Source organism: Aspergillus brasiliensis (assembly GCF_001889945.1).
Source record: "Aspergillus brasiliensis CBS 101740 unplaced genomic scaffold ASPBRscaffold_2, whole genome shotgun sequence".
In the NCBI taxonomy this organism is placed as follows: Eukaryota; Fungi; Ascomycota; class Eurotiomycetes; order Eurotiales; family Aspergillaceae; genus Aspergillus; species Aspergillus brasiliensis.
The window spans coordinates 1,902,610-1,919,846 of record NW_027137443.1 but is presented as its reverse complement, the minus strand read 5'-3'; the positions used below and the strand labels follow the sequence as shown (position 1 = coordinate 1,919,846).

The 17,237-nt window shown below is 52.1% G+C and overlaps 5 protein-coding genes across 5 annotated transcripts; all 5 read right to left on the bottom strand.

Moving 5' to 3' along the window:
- Positions 1-624: 624 nt before the first annotated feature.
- On the bottom strand, positions 625-1,971 carry ASPBRDRAFT_38462 (uncharacterized protein). The gene is made up of 2 exons (XM_067623943.1): positions 1,469-1,971; positions 625-1,373 (listed from the first exon to the last, which is right to left on the bottom strand). Exons 1-2 carry the CDS (start codon positions 1,532-1,534, stop codon positions 1,056-1,058), a joined length of 384 nt encoding a protein of 127 aa, XP_067483328.1. The 5' UTR covers positions 1,535-1,971; the 3' UTR covers positions 625-1,055.
- A 331-nt stretch (positions 1,972-2,302) lies between these two features.
- On the bottom strand, positions 2,303-5,286 carry ASPBRDRAFT_26586 (putative DUF221 domain protein; the record flags this gene model as incomplete). The annotated part of the gene is made up of 3 exons (XM_067622283.1): positions 2,303-4,528; positions 4,588-5,136; positions 5,206-5,286. The coding sequence occupies 3 exons, from the start codon at positions 5,284-5,286 to the stop codon at positions 2,303-2,305; spliced, it is 2,856 nt and encodes a 951-aa protein (XP_067483327.1).
- Positions 5,287-7,190: 1,904 nt separating this feature from the next.
- ASPBRDRAFT_115671 (fructose-bisphosphate aldolase FBA1) lies at positions 7,191-8,487 on the bottom strand (the record flags this gene model as incomplete). Its single annotated transcript, XM_067616920.1, has 4 exons — positions 7,191-7,751; positions 7,807-8,109; positions 8,194-8,304; positions 8,380-8,487. The coding sequence occupies 4 exons, from the start codon at positions 8,485-8,487 to the stop codon at positions 7,191-7,193; spliced, it is 1,083 nt and encodes a 360-aa protein (XP_067483326.1).
- Positions 8,488-9,540: 1,053 nt separating this feature from the next.
- Positions 9,541-11,752, bottom strand: ASPBRDRAFT_38459 (uncharacterized protein). Its single transcript, XM_067623942.1, has 3 exons — positions 11,494-11,752; positions 10,836-11,338; positions 9,541-10,777 (listed from the first exon to the last, which is right to left on the bottom strand). Exons 1-3 carry the CDS (start codon positions 11,708-11,710, stop codon positions 9,917-9,919), a joined length of 1,581 nt encoding a protein of 526 aa, XP_067483325.1. The 5' UTR covers positions 11,711-11,752; the 3' UTR covers positions 9,541-9,916.
- Positions 11,753-12,470: 718 nt separating this feature from the next.
- Positions 12,471-17,237, bottom strand: ASPBRDRAFT_51745 (bifunctional saccharopine dehydrogenase/ubiquitin carboxyl-terminal hydrolase; the record flags this gene model as incomplete). Its single annotated transcript, XM_067626787.1, has 10 exons — positions 12,471-14,353; positions 14,798-14,898; positions 15,635-15,904; positions 15,969-16,116; positions 16,167-16,263; positions 16,314-16,516; positions 16,579-16,819; positions 16,883-16,899; positions 17,039-17,119; positions 17,177-17,237. 10 exons carry the CDS (start codon positions 17,235-17,237, stop codon positions 12,471-12,473), a joined length of 3,102 nt encoding a protein of 1,033 aa, XP_067483324.1.

Below are 17,237 nucleotides of genomic sequence, written 5' to 3'. Positions count from 1 at the left end.
ATCTCAGTTATCAGTATACTAGTAACTGCATGTAGTGCATACAGCGTATCTCTGATCCGCGATTGGTTGATATGCCCGTCCATCGCCGATTGCTCGAATCTCCGATTCGGCGGCAGTTGATAGCTGCTTGATAGATGGGATGGTTGGAGATGGTTGGAGATAGCTGGTAGATGCGGGGAAAGGTTCCCTATTCCGGCGATAACTCACGTTGTACTTGGAGTGGTACACCACATTGCAGATAACACTAGGCAGATAGTTCTATAGTATAAATGTCTATAAGACAATCCTGTGGTGGAAGAGAAGTATGTCTCAAGTCCTCACTGTATCTTGTGTTGAACTCTACCGTATTTCTGACAATGTCAGCATCGAGATTGGATATGATCTGATCTAGGATGTTGAACAGAGTACTCATGAGCAGAAAGAATATGCAAGGATAGATAAGACCAAATAACGATAACAAAACAGCAGAGCAGCTGTCGAGAGAGGGTGGGTGGCCAGCACAGTCCAATATCGGTAACATTTGATCTATGTAGCAAACACTTCTATCAATCAGTACTTTGTATGAAGCAGGAGAGATGTTTCTAGCCACTAGGAAACATCACTCTCCAGTTATAGATTCACAAGGCAGCCATTTGCTGCTCCAAGTTTCCTATTTATAGTCTTTCTAGGCATATATACGTTGCTGTATTCCATATCAAATCATTATTATCCGATAGGAGCTGAATAGGAAATACCATGACACGCAGGATACAACCCCTGAACAAGAACCACAAGGTAAACCATCATCAGTTAAGCAAGACAGGCAGGTAGGTATCTCAGCAAACCGCTCGATAAGAAACCAACCAGTGAACTTCAGAGCAAGCAAAACGACCTAATAAATATACAGGGGTATTGAAAATGCCACATGAACAGAAACTCAAAAGCACGCCTCAACGAATGCACCAAATCAGTCATCAAAGGGTCCTAGGAGATATGGTATGTACCCTCACCAGGAGGTTATCCATACCATCATACCTCACTCTCTTCCCAAATATAACAACCACTTCATGTATATATCAATCCCAACCACGACTACCACCACCACCATCAACCTCCACCTGAGCAACCACCCTCCTCGTCACCTCTTCCACCTCTTTCTTCTCCCGTCCAGTACCGCCAGCACCGCCACCACTTGTATTCCCACTCAACCCCACCAGCACCCGAGGCTGTCCGTCCGGCCGCTCATTCAAACTCGGCGCCCTTGGCCGCTGCTTCCCGCGAGCTCGACCCCCCACGACGGGTAACTCGAACGTCAACATGCGCCCCGTATACAGACATACGTCGAAGATGAGGAGCGCCGCCCAGGGGAAGATAGTCACGAAGCCGAGGAATATCTGCTCGTGCAAAATGATAGTTAGTCGGATGGCATTCTTTTCTACTTCTTCAGGAGGGTCCCGAGCGGGGAAGTGGAGGGGGAGGGGAAACGGACAAAGATGTGCACTAGCGAGCTTTCGACGTAGGAGAGGGTAGGCGGGAGGAGAGAGTACCACGCCATCATTGGGGTGGTTTGATCTCCGTATGCTGAAGTGTATGGTACGTAGTCGGATAGGTTTGAAGCAGCGTACTAGGTAGGTAGGTTGTTGGAGTAATGGGTTATTGGCATCGGTATCGGTGTGGCGGTCAGAGATGGTGCAGTGTCCTTGCGGACTGCAGGTGATATTTTCAGGAAGGGTATGTCGCTCGAAGAGGCCGAAATGGTTAATGAAAGATGATGTGGTGGATTAGGCTGCTGCGCTGGCAGGAAGGATCCTGTAGATATACTGTGGATGCTGGCAGGCCCGGCGTGGCCTCCGGAGATCCGGCGACAGGGCGGGCAGGCAGGAAAAGCGGTGGTGTGATGCAAGGTAGGTAGATAACGAACGAATGTCGGGATTTCAGGTGCGGAGAAGAGAATTGACAGGCGGTGGCATCACCAGAGGCGATGAGGCTTGAACACAACCCTGGCGAACAGGGGGGAAACTGCTGGGATTCGATGATCGCCGGCCGACTTGGCGAGGATAACTCTGCCAAATCGGGTAATTCGCCTGCAGCTTCCGCGGGGGTGCACGAACCACTCCTCATAGTTAAGCTGACAGCAGGAAACACAGACTAACTATATATATTAAATCTGCAGGTGTATCTCAAGAAAATCCAGATATATGTTTATATGCAATTTATGTACAGCAAGTCTAATCAAAAGTCGTAGGCACATGTCTTTCCGTACTCCGCCCAAATCCGATCCCAATGTCTATGCACAATCGTTATCGCTGTAAATCAAGATCATCTACCGTGCCATCCGGTAGTGTTCGTACGAGGTGAAGCTGGGGTCGTCCTGGTCTACAGGTCCATATCCCCTCGTCCGCCACCGATCCAGCGGCGTCACCGTCTCGCTCGCCGCCGGGCCCTGCGCGTGATGGAGCAGCTCCGTTTCGCTCTCGTTTTGCTGCTGGTAGAATCCACCGCTCATCGGGGCCGGGACGCGGAAGGCCGGATGAATATGTTCATTCAATGTCGGGTCGTACGTGTCATGTGGCTTCAAGCCGGACAGCGACGACGGCAACGATGGAGCGGGAGATGACGCCCGCGAGGAGGTTGGCGACCATTCTCCCAACGCACTGGCCGGTGTGTGCGAGCGTTCGGTCATCAGATCGTCGGGCCGGCCGTAGATACCTCCACCAAACTCGTCCCGGAAGTCCGGGCGGTTCTTGTAGTAGGAGAAATCCAGATGGTTCTCCGGAACCACTTCGAACGGAGCTGCTGTGTCTGCATCGCCCATCATGGACTTGCCCGGGTGCGAAGACGACATGGCGTCCATGGCGATGTCGGAGTATTCACCTTCGCCTTCGAAAGTTCCCAGACGGCCGCGATAGATACGCTTCAGGGCCTCCGCGGCCTTGGCGTGCACCATTGGCGTGATCAGCGGCTTGTAGAGAGCCGGGTGGCCGAACTTGGAGTTGAGACGCTCCGATGCCCTCTTGTTCGGCTTGCTGACCGCCAGGGCTTCAGCATCGGTCAAGTTCGCACGATTGTAGAATGTGATATCGTCATCGAACTTTCTCATGCAGTAAAACTTGAAGGCCAGCATCAGGATCGGGGGAGGAATCACGCAGTAAACCATAGTCCACGTGCCCTTGGCGGTAGCCACGATGATGATGATAATATTGGAGAGGATCACGGCAAAGACCATGCGGTTGAACAAGACCCGCCAGAACTGGCCTCCAGACTCCGTTTTCGTCACGAAGACATACAAGAGCATGTACTTCTTCATCATCGCATCCAGGCCAAAGTACAAGGCAGTAACCGGGAGGACAATCGGCTGCAAGGTAGCGAAGCAGAGGGCCACAGTCGCGTAAAACAAGAAGTAGTTATAGTAGCTTGCGTATTCAAAAGCTGGCGGGGCTGTCCACTCGATAGCCTGTCGAGGCGTCGGCGAGAGAAACGTCTTGGAAAACCAAAACCAAAAGACCGAGACCAGCTGAACGAGGTCAATTGTGGCTCCTAGATTACGCTGCAGCAAATATGTCACCCAAAATGGCGAGACCTGGCACAGAGCGTTCACGACCTTCGTGTACAGCTTCCCATCCTTGATCGCTTGCCAGGCGTTTTCATCGGTGCGCTCCGCATCAATGACGGCAGACACAAATGTCCACGCTGCAGAAAACAAGGAGAAGACGATCAAATTGTTGAAGACGAAGAATGTGTAGAGCTTGTTGAGGACATGGCGCTCTCGGGAGGTCTTGGTGACATCGCCGGCCCGGATTGCCAACCGACGGAAGATGATTGGTAAAACAATGTAAACAAGGGAGGTCACCGCGGGGGACAGGATACCTTGGACTGCAGCCCAGATGTAAGGATTGTTATCCATCGACGTCCTGAATGCCGGCCAGACCGAGGCCAGGTTGTTCAAGTTGGACAAAAAGATCGCAATCAGGCCGTTAGGTACGACATACACCAGCGTAAGAGCCGATACCCAGATCGCACTCAGAAACCGCTTCCACTTGCGCGCAGCCTTCGACAACGGCAGGTTTTCCCAGATGAGATCATCGGGCCGGGGCGCCAGAACGATTGTTGTCCCTTCCGGGTGCTTCTTGCGCGCGGTATAAGCAACGGCGTGGGCATGCTCAATCATATCCCAGCTGACAAAACCAAAGGGCATGGCGTTGCGCCGGTCAATCGATGATCGAACATGCTTGATCTCTTCTTCCAGTCTTTTGATCTTGTCCGTCAGATAATCAATGGCATCCACGCGGCCGTTAGGGTGCTCCTCTCTTTCCTTTCGCGGAGGGCGCATAGTCGGACGTTTCGGGGGAAGCCGATCTGGATGTTTAAGGTACTTGGCCAGGACTTTTTCGAGTTCGCGCACAGTTTCGTCGTGTTCCTTGATCAGACGAGGCAGTCCCTTGACGTTACGGCCGATGGAGGCTCGCGGGACGGCGGCGGTCGGGTTTACCTCATCTGTCAGACGCAAAACACCTTCATCCCCTCGAGCTGCGGGAGGAATATCAGTGATCTGCCAGCGAGAAAGGTCAGTACGGGCATCTCAAGTCTATATGTATTGCTTCATCGCACCATCAAGGTTCGCGCATGGAGACTGCGCTGATATTCGGGACTCTCAAAATACTTCCTCCGCAGCGCCAGCACGCCCTTGTAATTCCTCCAGAGGAAGAAAGCAACGATTATATCGAAGGCCCACGCGCAAATCACCTGGCCCCAAATTGCGTCGGAAGTAACGTAAAGCACGGTCATCGTCGAGAAGGCCCCATACTGGGACACCGTATCTCCCGTGCTCTGTGTGAGATTGAGCGGGATCATGAGACCGCAGCCGATGATGCTCAAGAAGATAAAGATATTCCGGCACATCTTGGTGAAGCGAATAAACATGGTCGCATCGAGGCCAATGCAATCGACCAACGCCGGCTCCTTGGTCCGCAGAACGGGCTTGAGCCAGGCGAAGAAGCCCCTGCCCACCGGCGGCGGGCTGTGTTTATTATCGGCATGTTTCACCTTGGGTGCATAGACGACCGAATGGCGAGGGCGGAAGAGGGAGAACAATAGGGCTAGGAGGATGGAGAAGCCCGCGGAGGTGGCTAACGAAGCCCAGATGGCGTTGACTTGAAACTATGAAAATGTCTTAGCTGACTGTCGGATGCTGAAAGTGGCGGATGGGCGGGAAAAAAAGGTACATACGGCAGATGAGAAAGGATTCGAGATGAGCTTCAGGAATTGCTCCGTGGGGTCATCGCGCTGCTGAAGAGCGCTAGGATGCATGATGGCGGAAGAGACGAGGCGGCATCGAGAGGGAGCAGAACGGAAGAAACGAGGGGGAACGGGATAGACAAAGAACGAGGGGACTATGCCACCGGAAGATGAGGGAAGAAAACGAGAGTGAAACCGAACCAGATAAAGAAACTGATGGCCACGGAAGAAAATGAATGATGATGGAGAAGCAGAGGGCCTGAGTGGGTTTTGTTGGAGGCGGGTCTGGAACACACACGACGCCGACAAGGTTGGAGTGGCCGTTGCCCATCAATCCATACCTCTGGGGATCAATGGGCCCGTCTTTACTTACGTACCGGAGGTACGTATCAGGCCTGATTGACAGGCAGGCTTCGGTCTGAAATTGCATTAATCAATTCAGTAGTAATACGCTGTCTGTGGTGTCATTGGTCCTCGCATGACCGGGGACAGCCGATCTAGAATGTAGGAAGCTTGAATCCTCTGCTTGATTGTATTCAATCCCCTCCCCCTTCCATCTCGTTCAGGCCCTCCATGCTCGTTCTCAGCCGCACGGTTTTTCAGGGCCACACACAGTGACCGTGCCAGCAGTGGTCGCCTCAAAATCAGACTTTCCAGCAAGTTCAGTGACTGAAAAGCAGAAACCACAACAGCCCTGATCCACTCGGGCAATTTGGTTGGATCATGCCCCATCCTCGACCGGCTGCTATTTTGGTGGGCCAATCTCGGTCAGCCATTGCCAGCCAGTCTGGAACAAATTTTGATCATCTTCGGATTAGCGCTGCCTTTCTGAGACACATTCTTGGCATTTACGCCCAGTGGAGTGCTGTATTTCGGACCGTCCGTTAATTTGATTGGCCACAATACATGACAATGTCGTCCGGGTACCTTACCTGACCATACTTATTACCAGTGTGGCTGACCAGCAACTCTGTGGCTCTGGGTCAGATGGAGCACAGAAAAGCACTCTTCTTCCAATCTTCCATTCCATCAAGTGTGAAGACGACGGGCCCTCTTAGCGACTCTCAGTCTCATTGGGCACGGGAGAAGAGAATGACGGCACCTCCTGACACCCAAGTACCGGCTGATGTGGCTATCTGATATCTCGGATTACATAACCCCTTTTCGCACATTAAATGTATCTAGTTACTCAGTGCACGGCTATTTCACCACTATTGCCAATAGTTAGTTGTGAGGATCCGTCTTACACAATCAGAAAGGGGGAACGGAGAAACTGGAGGGAGCAACAAATACCACTAACTCGATCAGGTTTCAGGGTCCGGGACTATGACCCCATGAACGAGGCATTCTATTAGCTGCGCACAGATATGGGTGACCACGGGAAAGGGATTGATTGCATTAGTGCAAGATAACTACTCCGTACAGTAGAGACAAGTAGAGCTGATATAGACGAAAATACCTTCCTCTCACTGGTCGACCTCGATGGTGATCATGGGTCCAAGCTGACAGCATCATACCCAAGTATTCTATTTATACATCAAGCGCGGGAAAAACGCTCATCATGTTTGTGTGAATGGACGTCCCGAGACATACCCCATTACCTACAGGCCATTGGAGCGACACGGGTCCATGAAGTCATCGCTCGGATACGCTGCCGAAGTGCTCACAACTCGCGCATTTGAATTTCATACAGCAGACATTACTTTATTTGGTCTTCAGACTACTTACTACATACATCATCAGCAGCAGCAGCATCAACATCATCACCGCTCTCAGAACTCCCCGTGTCAATCAACAACACCAAGCACCCCCACATAGGCAGCCAATGGCCCACCGTATCATGGCTCCAGGTTACGGTCAAACAAAACAACTTATTTTTGCCGTTCTTAAATTGTCATTTTATGTACTGGTATCTGATTTCGTCATATTCCGAAGGCACATCACATCAGGTAAACGTCAAGACCCGTTTTGGTTTTTTACAGCTGGCCAGCAGTGTTGAAGTCGTCCAGAGCAACCTGGACACGCTTGGTCATGGTCTTCTCACCCTCACGAACCCAGACACGGGGGTCGAAGAACTTCTTGTTGGGCTTGTCCTCACCGTCGGGGTTACCGACAGCGGTCAGGAGGTAGTCCTTCTTGTTCAGCATGTAGTCACGGATACCGGACATGTAGGCGAACTGCATGTCGGTGTCAAGGTTGACCTTGACAACACCGTAGCTGATAGCCTCCTTGTACTCCTCCTTGGAAGAGCCAGAGCCACCGTGGAAGACGAAGAAGACGGGCTTGTCAGAGGAGGAACCAGTCTCCTTCTTGACGTAGGCCTGGTGCTTCTGGAGGAGCTCGGGGTGGAGACGGACGTTGCCGGGCTTGTAGACACCGTGCACATTACCGAAACCAGCGGCAATGGAGAAGTAGGGGCTGATGGGGGAGAGGGCGTTGTGGATGGCCAGGATGTCCTCGGGCTGAGTGTACAGGGAGTTGTTGTCAACATCCTCGTTGTTGACACCGTCCTCCTCACCACCGGTGATACCGATTTCCTAAAGCAAGAGTCAGTCAACGGTCTTATCTGATAGCAATAACAATAGCACATACCATCTCGAGCCACTGCTTCATGGGGGCAGCACGCTTGAGGTAGGCGGCGGTGGTCTGGATGTTGTAGTCGACGGGCTCCTCAGACAGGTCAATCATGTGGCTGGAGAAGAGGGGCTCGCCGTGGAGCTTGAAGTAGCGCTCATCCTCATCGAGGAGACCATCGAGCCAGGGAAGGAGCTTCTTGGCGCAGTGGTCGGTGTGGAGGACGACGGGGACGCCGTAGGCGGGAGCAATGCTGCGGATGTAGTGGGCAGCGGCAATACCACCGGCAATGGAGGCCTTCTGGCCGTCGTTGCTGACACCCTATATCATGAAGAGTCAGTGCCTGTTCTGGCTTGCTTTCACAGAAGCACCATAGGGGGGTCAAGAATGTTTTCCTAAGCATACCTTGCCAGCGAAGTAGGCAGCACCACCCTGGGACACCTGGAGGACGATGGGGCATTTCTGGTCGCGAGCAGCCTCAAGGCAAGCGACGACGGTGGAGGAGGAAGTCACGTTCTATTTGTGATGGGGCAGCTGTTAGTCACTTGGGGTCTGTTTTGCGGGATGGAATTGAGGGGTGGTGAGACCTACAATGGCGGGGATAGCAAAGCCCTTCTCCTTGGCGTACTCGAAGAGACGGAGAACGTCATCACCAACGATGACACCGGACTTGCGGGAGAGCTTCTCAAGGACACCCATTGTGATTGTTTTGTGGTAGTTGAGGACTAAGGGATGTAAACTGATGAGTAATTGATAGCTTGATGGATGGAGAGAGGAGAAGAAGGACAAGAGAGGAGGAGCGAGACAGAGGGACCAAATAAATTCTGTGGCAGAGGACTAAAAGCTTTACCGAGCGACGAATACGGAGCTGGACATTTAAATGACGAAGCACGGGCAAGGAGGGGCAACGAAGGACCAGGAGGGGGGGAAACACTTGGGACTTGGAGGGGCGAAGCGGTACTCGAAAGGACTCACCGGCTGGTGGGGAATGATGTGTTCAGTATGATTTCAGTGACCGGTTGGGGTTCCACGGGAGAGAAACTGTTCGTGGTGATGCTATAGAAGATTGCAGATTGCAGATCAAGAAGAGGTGAGAAAAAGGGGGAGGAGAGAGACTTCCATCCTGGACCTTGTAGAGATCTTTTTAAGTCTACCAACACCGGACAATTCTAGTCCGAGGCTACGATGATGCTTCCATCTTGTTCCCTTCCCTGCCTGCTATGGTGGGGTTCATTCGGGAAGCTCGCAATGACGCTGCTGGCAGCCTCAGGCCAACTAGTCCTCCCGGGAATCCCCGCGCCCATCACATGACATCATTCGACTGCCTTTCCTTCGGTCCGACTTTCTCTCGTCCAGGAATCAGCAGCAGCAGGTTGAGGGAGGTATGAGCTGCTGGTCTGCAAGGAAGGTGGATACAGTACTCCGCCCTATACCTAGAGAGCAACAGGTATGTAGTTCTCAGGGTCTGGATAACTATAGCAGCATGGAGAGTACCATACATCATCCGTCTCCCTGATCAAAGGTCTCTCAAACCGGTTGCACTGGACAACCAACTTCGGCTACCTGCGAAAACATTGACCCAGTTCTCTCCGTATTTCTTTCGTGCTTCATCCAACACCGGAGAAAATCAGCGGGAATTTTCCTCCGTTCTCGTTACAGCATGTTCCAACCACTTCGTTGCTTTTCTGCCGGTCACGGCCTAGACTGTCCTTCCCCGGTCCAGCTGATCTGAAAATAAGATAAAGAGGGGGTGCTCTTCCGCCGATATGTGGAGCCTTGGGTAACCCCGGGTTGGGGATGCTCTTGACCTGGTAGTATTCCGGGCCTAAAACCGGATGACCATCGGCGAAACTGCTCAGCGTACATGGTCCGGATGACTGGCTGTCTGACTAGTCAATTACTGTTTGAGACCCGAGGAAAACTAACGCCAACAACATCGAAGCAGTTAGTTAGTACCTGTAGTGTTTACATATAGACAGTCAGTATTCACTTCCTACTAGTTACTACTAGGAGCGCAATCGCCAGAAACTCTCGTGATTGGAGTGTAACTACTGTCACATAATAATACATAGAGCTCAATTCAAATGGGTAACAGAACTATTGCAAAAAAAATTCGCATCAAGACATATCAGGCATCGGTTCCGTTCACTTGCGGTGAGTAGGCTCCGACGAGCATACTGAACTGTCCTCCTCCTGCGGCAGCAACCAGCTTCTTTCCGTTGACGTGCTTGTTCTGGAGGAGGGTTGGTCGTTCAACCTCGTCGACATCGCGGTGTCCGGCTTGACGCTGTACGTTGAAACCCCAGCTGTACGCCTGACCGTCTTTGGTGATAGCAAAAGAGTGATCACTGGAGGCCGTGGCGAAGACAACCTCCTCCTTGATGTCGGTAAGGGGAGTTGGCACGGTCAGGATACGAGGCCGTCCATGTTCATCGTGCACGAGCTCATCCGACGGCATGTCCGCCAGCGGGATACCAAGAGCCTTGTTGTCCACACGTCCCCAAGTAAGGCACTTGCCATCCTCGGTGACAGCCACACTGTGGTCCTTTCCACCGCAGATGGAAACAATCTTGCCGTACTTGCGGAAAGACTTGACTTCCGTCGGGTAGAGGACGACAGCGTCGCTTTCTCCAGCGCTCATCGGGACGGCCGTCTGCCCGAAGTTGTTAGAACCCCAGGCGTGCACCCGACCGTTCTTGCGGACAGCAAAGGAGTGGTAAGAACCCGTTCCGATGCTCACAACATCCGACGGAAGCGCGCACTGTCCCGGGATGAGACTCTCGAGCTTGCCATGCAGACGTCCAGAAATTCTCCGACCAAGCTGGTTCTGTTCCTCGCATCCCCAGGTCAGAACAGCGCCCTTCGCCGTCAGCGCCAGGACGTGTTGCGCGCCAGACGCAAGCTGTGTCACTTTCTCGAGACCGGGAACCAGGACTGGCTGTCTTTGGATTTTCGTCTCGGGAGAGAAACCGATCACACCGTTGCTTCCCTGTTCGGCGGTTAGGTCAAAGTAACAATGATTTGAAAGAATAGGCGTGGCAACTCACTCTGAATGTGCCCCAACCATAGACTCGTCCCTCCTGGGTGAGAGCGAAAGTGGCACTATCCGTCGCAGTAATCTGCGTGAAAACAGTACCCTCAGGGAAGAGAGCAGAATCCACAGCTGTGGGGGTTGCCTCCTTCATATTGAGGTCAACCTCATCATCATCGGAGTCCGAGTCCGACTCCTCCTTAGCATCATCGCCATTCACGGCATCACCGTTCTCCTCCACCTTCCGCTCTTCCTTTGTATCCCTACCCAGCGTACCCTCATCATTGACACCCCACGTAAGGATCTTGTTGTCATGCGTAAGAGCAGCCGAGTGTACACCACCGATAGCCAACTGCACCACACCGACCGACTCCGCCGGCAGCTTCGGGTTCAAGACGGGACCAGGGATCTCAGACTTTTTCGTCGCATCTCCAAGACCCAATTCACCGTAGCAATTCGTTCCGAAGACATACACATCGAGGCGCTGAGTAGGTGCGTGGTTGATAACGGCGAGAGCTTCTACCACAGCGTAACAAATACCCGTTAGCCCAACATTCCGCGGAGCAACATCATCAAACGCGCAGAAAAGAAAAACGATTCCAAAACAAAGCAAGCACCACACCAATTACACAACGCGACTAAACAACGGCGATTAAAAGAAAAAATGAACTTACCCTTCTGCTTCTTGGTCACTCGCGCCGGCGCCGCCGGTGCAGCCCCTGACGTTGTCGTCTCCTCCACAGAGTCTGCAGCCTTACGCTTCCTGGAAGCCTGCTGGGGCTTTGCGCTCGCGCTGGTGCTTGCGGTCTTCTTCACCTTGTCGGCAGCAGGCTTCGAAGCAGTCGCGGTTTTAGCCTTTGAGGCGCTAGATGCTGCGCGTTTGGGAGGCATTGTGCTGTGAGTGTGTCTCTTTGTCTTGTCCTTTTTTTTTCCGATTTAGAAAGACGGTTAGGTGAGGTCTAGTATGCGATTGCCTACACCCGAGATGATAGACAAATAGGTAAGTAGGCAGAGAGCAGATTGATTGAATTTATGAGAAGGGAGAGAGAGAGAAAAGAAAAGAAGAATTTTGTGATAAGGGTTGCGGTAAGTAGGTCGGTGGGATTATGCGGTGTTGGAGAAATCCAATAGTAGTAACACTAGAATAAACAATAATAAATATCGAAATGATGGCAGGGATATTCGGAACTTGGAACAGAAAAGTGTTGTGCGCTCCAATCAGGGAGTGTTGTTGGGACGGGAGGCGGTCCCGGGGGCTCCCTGCACTGACTAAGGCGGTGATGAGGTGATTGGGTTCCCTGTTTTTCAAGGGGCGCACTGCATTAGTGGTCGTATGACAGTCAGGGGATTGCGGGAATGTGAGTGTTACTAGACAGTAGTAGAATGGAGATTCCCGTATTGTGAACTGTGTTTTTATAGAGAAAGTGTTATATTCCGTGCATGTGTCTACTACTGCGTACTGTCTAATATGGTTTTGATGTTCCTTTTGCATAACTGTCATTCCTGAGCCGCTGCGCGAGAAAGGCTCCTTACATGGGTCGGTGAAAATGGGCTTGTATATATACTCCCGAGATACTCCTCTATCTATCCAGTATGCAATCATTCCCCTTCCCTCCTATATGCAAAAAAGAAAGGTGAAACTGGAGGCCGCCTACGCGCCAGGCGTGGGCTTCTCAATCTCATAGAACAAGAGGTAAACCTCTCGCTGCATCCCCAGAACATCGGAGGTCTTGCATTCTTTGACTTTCTCGTCCGAGACACGCCACCACCGATCGTTCTGCTTACGGCGTCGACGGAGCCGACTGCTGGAGCCGGCTGATGCTTCAACGGAAGTTGCTGGGGTACTACGGTCGCTTGTGAACGACGCTCGCGAAAATGACTTGCTCCAGCGTCCACCCTCTGTGGAGGATGAGCTGTGCGGGTCAGACACGGGCGACAGATTTTGCTTGGATGTTGACGACTTGGAGCGGGTACTCTGGAAAGAAACCCGTGGGCTCGAAATCGGCCGAGGGGTCGGTGACGGGGGTGGCTGCAATTGAGAGGTACGGGTTGGTGACTCTGTCGATGTCGAGATGCTTAGGGGCGCCGGTTCGCTCTCCGACGAGTTGCGAGCCTTTAGCTGAGGGCTAGGCGCTTCGGATGGATTTTCGCTAGTCGCCCGACTCTGGGCGTACGAGCTGAATGCATCTGGCGTCGAAAAGGGTGGGTACAGGTGATTGCGTCTGAATGACTCGTAATGTCCGCTATGGTGGCTGCCTTTATGACAGACAATTGCTAGCAGCCTGTACCATTCTCGGCTCAAGATACCGCCCAGCGGAAGCCGCTCCGGAAAAGATACTTTGGCTGCATTCTTGGTAGAGCTGCTGTGGTCAAAGATTGATCGCGAAAGATGAATGGCAATGATTTTGGGGAAGGCTGTTATCCGCATATGTCTCGCAATCTTTCTTTTGGGGGCGAGGTCGGAAGGTGGCAAGGTTACACCTTCCAAAGGACCTTCTGGATTCGTAGCGATGGCTGTCTGTATCCGCTGAATTTCGGCCTCAAGCCTGGCCCGGTCATCTTTGGCGCGCGTCCGATGCAACTCCTGGGCCTTGAATTCAACGGCATGCTGCAATCGACATTTGTCGCACTTGAAATCTTCAATATATTCAGTCTTGAGTAAGCCGTCAAAGCAGGCACTAAGCGTGGTAGAGCTCTTTTGCGGCACTTGCAAGGTGAGATTTACGAAAGAGGTCTGGTTAGGCTTGTACTGGTAGTGGCAAAACAGGCACTCGATCTGGGACTCGAGCTTGCCTTCGAAAGGGAAGCCATACTCGTGGTCGATTTCTTTGAGTTTATTGTCGATAATGGCGGGCAACCCGTTCTCAGATCCGTCATCAATCCGCACCTCAACTTCTGCAGAGCTCTTGGGAGACGATTCATTGCCTGATTCTAGAGCCTCCAGGCACGGCGAAGTCTCCGGTATGGCCTTCGCTCGTAGTCGTGCTTTCACACCGGCGTGGTACTCATCGCAAAGCCTTTCTGCGACAATCTGCAGAAACTCTTGCGCATCCTGCTGACTACGACTGATCCGCGTCCGGTAAGCATACTCAAGGGACTGGATGAAGGGTCGCGCAGAGATGGTTTTCTTGTAGATCGGGCGTTCGTTCAACCGGTCGAGCATCTCCTTGAGAGCTCTGGTTATGGTTCCCTGTTGTAGTTCCCTTATCCTGTCCGGCTTCGCATCTCTGGGCATATCGTCCAGTGGAGGGAGTTCATTATATAGATCGGAACCGTCTAGTTCACGCCTGTGGAGCTCTCTGATCAGGTAGACACGCAAATCACCAAGCCCTGCAAGAGCCTGTAACACCGAGTTGATGAAGCAGTCATTGGCGGGGTTGGACAATCCAACAATATTCTTCTTGCGGGAACTGTCGTGTGACTCGTCTCCATCGATAGTGTAGTTGGGGCCGAAGACGTAGAATAGAGCAATAGCGGCAAGAGATGCTCCCGCCGCGTAAGCGGCGACAGTGCTTGATCTTTCCTGCATCTCCCCTTATACGAGCCGAAATGTGTAGCTAGGGAGAGAAGGATAAGGATAAGGATACGGAGAGAAGCGGTCGTCGACGTCAATGCTATGGTTGATCCATCGAAAGATGTGCCATAAAGATGTGTTCTTCAAACAGACACGGAACTCCGGTGCCAAGAAGACGAGCCAAGCCGAAATTTTCCCTCCTGCACTTGTATCCTTTCACATATACGCAGGCTTCAGAGGTCCATGGGATCGAAGGGGGGATTTATCAGTTGTCAATGGCTATGAGCGGGATAACCGTCAGCAGCAGTTCCCCCAGAGAACCGAGGGTGTGGAGAGGGCATGGGGTAATTCCAGGTAGGCAGGAGGGGGGCCGCCAATGACAGCGTTCTCACCAGAATAGAGTAATGAGGCGGCTGGTATCCCACTCCAGTCCATGTCAAACACGAGAATAGTATTTGACGAACCTGTTCGACGCGGTAGCCGCAATGGAAGACTCCTCGTTGTCCTCGTTGGATAGGCGGTAGCAGGGCTGCTTCGCTGTTTTCCTTGGTATTCTCGGATGTTTCTCAGCGCCGAGCGCCCGCTATGCTCAGTGCACCGACGGGAGACTTCGGCGTTGCCCACGGCGGTTCATGATCCCCACATTACTTCATTGGATTCTACTATGGATCAATTATTCCGAAGATCTGAGGATAAACGAAATGATCCCAGTGAGGGTCCGAGAAGTCCACAAGCTGTGATTTAAGGGGTTTAGGATGCTTGCAAGCTTGGAAGGGCTCACTCCTATCGATAGAGCACGCGGATCCCTTGCTGCCTGCTGTAATAGCATGGCAAGGCTCAGTGTAACGAGGCCATCTGTTAATCAGGCTAATAACCACTGCAGGCATAGTTATGGCAAGTAAGAATTAAGAGCACGATGTCTGAACGAACCCGCCGAGAAACAATAGTGAACGGGGGGTGCCCGGTGTGATCGGGGTGAGAAGGGGGAGGGGCACTCGAATGTTCCATTTGCCTGAGCCTCCGCCTCAGCCCGAGTCACAAACAAGGGAAAGCTACTGGGGAAACACTAGCACTTTGCACTTCGTGAGTGCTTACTCCATAATGTATGATATTACTTCAACAACACTTTTTGTTGCCTCTATTCTAGTAGAAAGTCTCATATCATCATATGCTAACATCGATAAATCTTCGAAAGTCCCCAGGAAAGCATCGGATCATCCGTAACCATAATACACGCAAAAACCTTTTATTCAGAAGCCAGCCTGATTTCAAAGAAGTGCAAAATTTAGGCCCGCAGGGACTCGGGCAAAGTAGCAACCTTTTCATTGAAAAGATCCTCAGCCTGCTTCCAGACGCGGGCGTTTTGCCGGTCCTTCAGCTGGAGCAAGCTAGGGAGCAACGCCTGGCTGAACATCTCCGAGCTCTCACGGGGAAGGAGAGACGGGAGATGATCGATGCTGATCACACTTAGGCCAGCGACCTGGCTTCCGTCTGTCAACGTGACGGGAACAGTAGGCTTGTCAAAGGTAGTAGTAATAGAATACACCGGGAGAGGGTTGTGGGGGTTGGTACTGTTGGTGAGAAATTATACAATGGTCAGCGGAATTCCGAAAGATCAGGAAATAGGAGCCTTACGTATCAGCGCTCACATCGCAAATGACCGACAAGCGGCGATTCGGCGAAGTGAGAGTCTCCGGAGTAACGAAAGGTGGGATTTGGGAGCTGAGGTAAATGCAGTTAACGAGGATATCGACATCTTCGACGATTTCCCGGAAAGGACCGCCTGCAAATATGTTAGTGCACGAAAGCCACAAAAGGCCAGAGACCACAGACCTTTCTTGGTTTCCTCGATATCCCACCGGATGATGTCGGAGTCTGGGATACCCACGTCCTTGGCAAGCTGCACAGCACCACTACCACAACGGCCGAGCTGTGACATTGTCAGGAGTGTTGTCAGATTAGACAAGACGGATAACTCACAGCGCCAATGACAAGAATCTTGGGAGAGCGGCCAGACTGCTTCTTACCATCCTCAAGGGACTTCTTGACCGACTCGATCAGGGCATCCTGGTTAATGTACGGGACCTCTCCAGGCAAAGGCTCGCCCTCAGGGTGCGTCAACTGCCAAGCCCAGTTCTTGACGGCCAAAGCGGAACCTGCATAACCAGCAGACCAACCGAAAGCTAAGATATAACGTCAGCTGCTGTAACGGTAAATATTTCAAGCATAAGACCCTAGTTCTTACCAGCGACTCTCCGGCCAACATCATCGGTGAGGAACTCAAGATCCAAGAGAGTACCACCTCCCCGAGGCCAGCGGCTGAGTACCTGCTCCCAGCCACCCTGCTGCTTGTAGCAGTGTGCAAAGGAGATGTGAACGTGCTCAAGGGGGAAATCATCCTCGGGGAGCTCCTTGAGACCCAGAATGTAGGCATCCTTGGGTGCATCCTTCACCCAAGAACCTTCCTCTACCAGCGGCGCGCCAATCTATAAGATGGAGATGTGAGATTCCGTTCGGATTGGGGGGTTGATGTGCTTTTACACACATACCTTCGCAAAATCTTCGTCTATAAGGAGATAGTCAAGTTAGACAGGTTCTGAAAACCGGGTATAGTGATGACAAGCATTAAGGGATACGACTGCTAACCAGCCGTAGTACCCCCTAAACGTCATTGTAAATGTGATATAGGAAGAAGTCACTCTTACCATCAAAGATCCGTTGGGTGGAGCGCTCGACAGTCACTTCATATCCAGCATCCATGAGAGCCTTGCAGGTAGTCGGGGTCACTGCAGCAAATTAGCATCCCAGAGTAATGTGCAATTGGCTTGAGGTCCAATGCTCACAGGCAGACCGAGCCTCGGCGGGCTTGGTTTCGGCACGCAGCCAGATCTTGTTGGAAGACAT

Coding starts and splice junctions, on each gene's coding strand:
- ASPBRDRAFT_38462 (XM_067623943.1), bottom strand. CDS start 1,534: ATGGCGTGGTACTCTCTCCTCCCGCCTACCCTCTCCTACGTCGAAAGC. Junction 1,374..1,468: donor GCTCGCTAGTGCACATCTTT/GTCCGTTTCCCC, acceptor TTGCACGAGCAG/ATATTCCTCGGCTTCGTGAC.
- ASPBRDRAFT_38459 (XM_067623942.1), bottom strand. CDS start 11,710: ATGCCTCCCAAACGCGCAGCATCTAGCGCCTCAAAGGCTAAAACCGCG. Junction 11,339..11,493: donor AGTGACCAAGAAGCAGAAGG/GTAAGTTCATTT, acceptor ACGCTGTGGTAG/AAGCTCTCGCCGTTATCAAC. Junction 10,778..10,835: donor ATGGTTGGGGCACATTCAGA/GTGAGTTGCCAC, acceptor ACCGCCGAACAG/GGAAGCAACGGTGTGATCGG.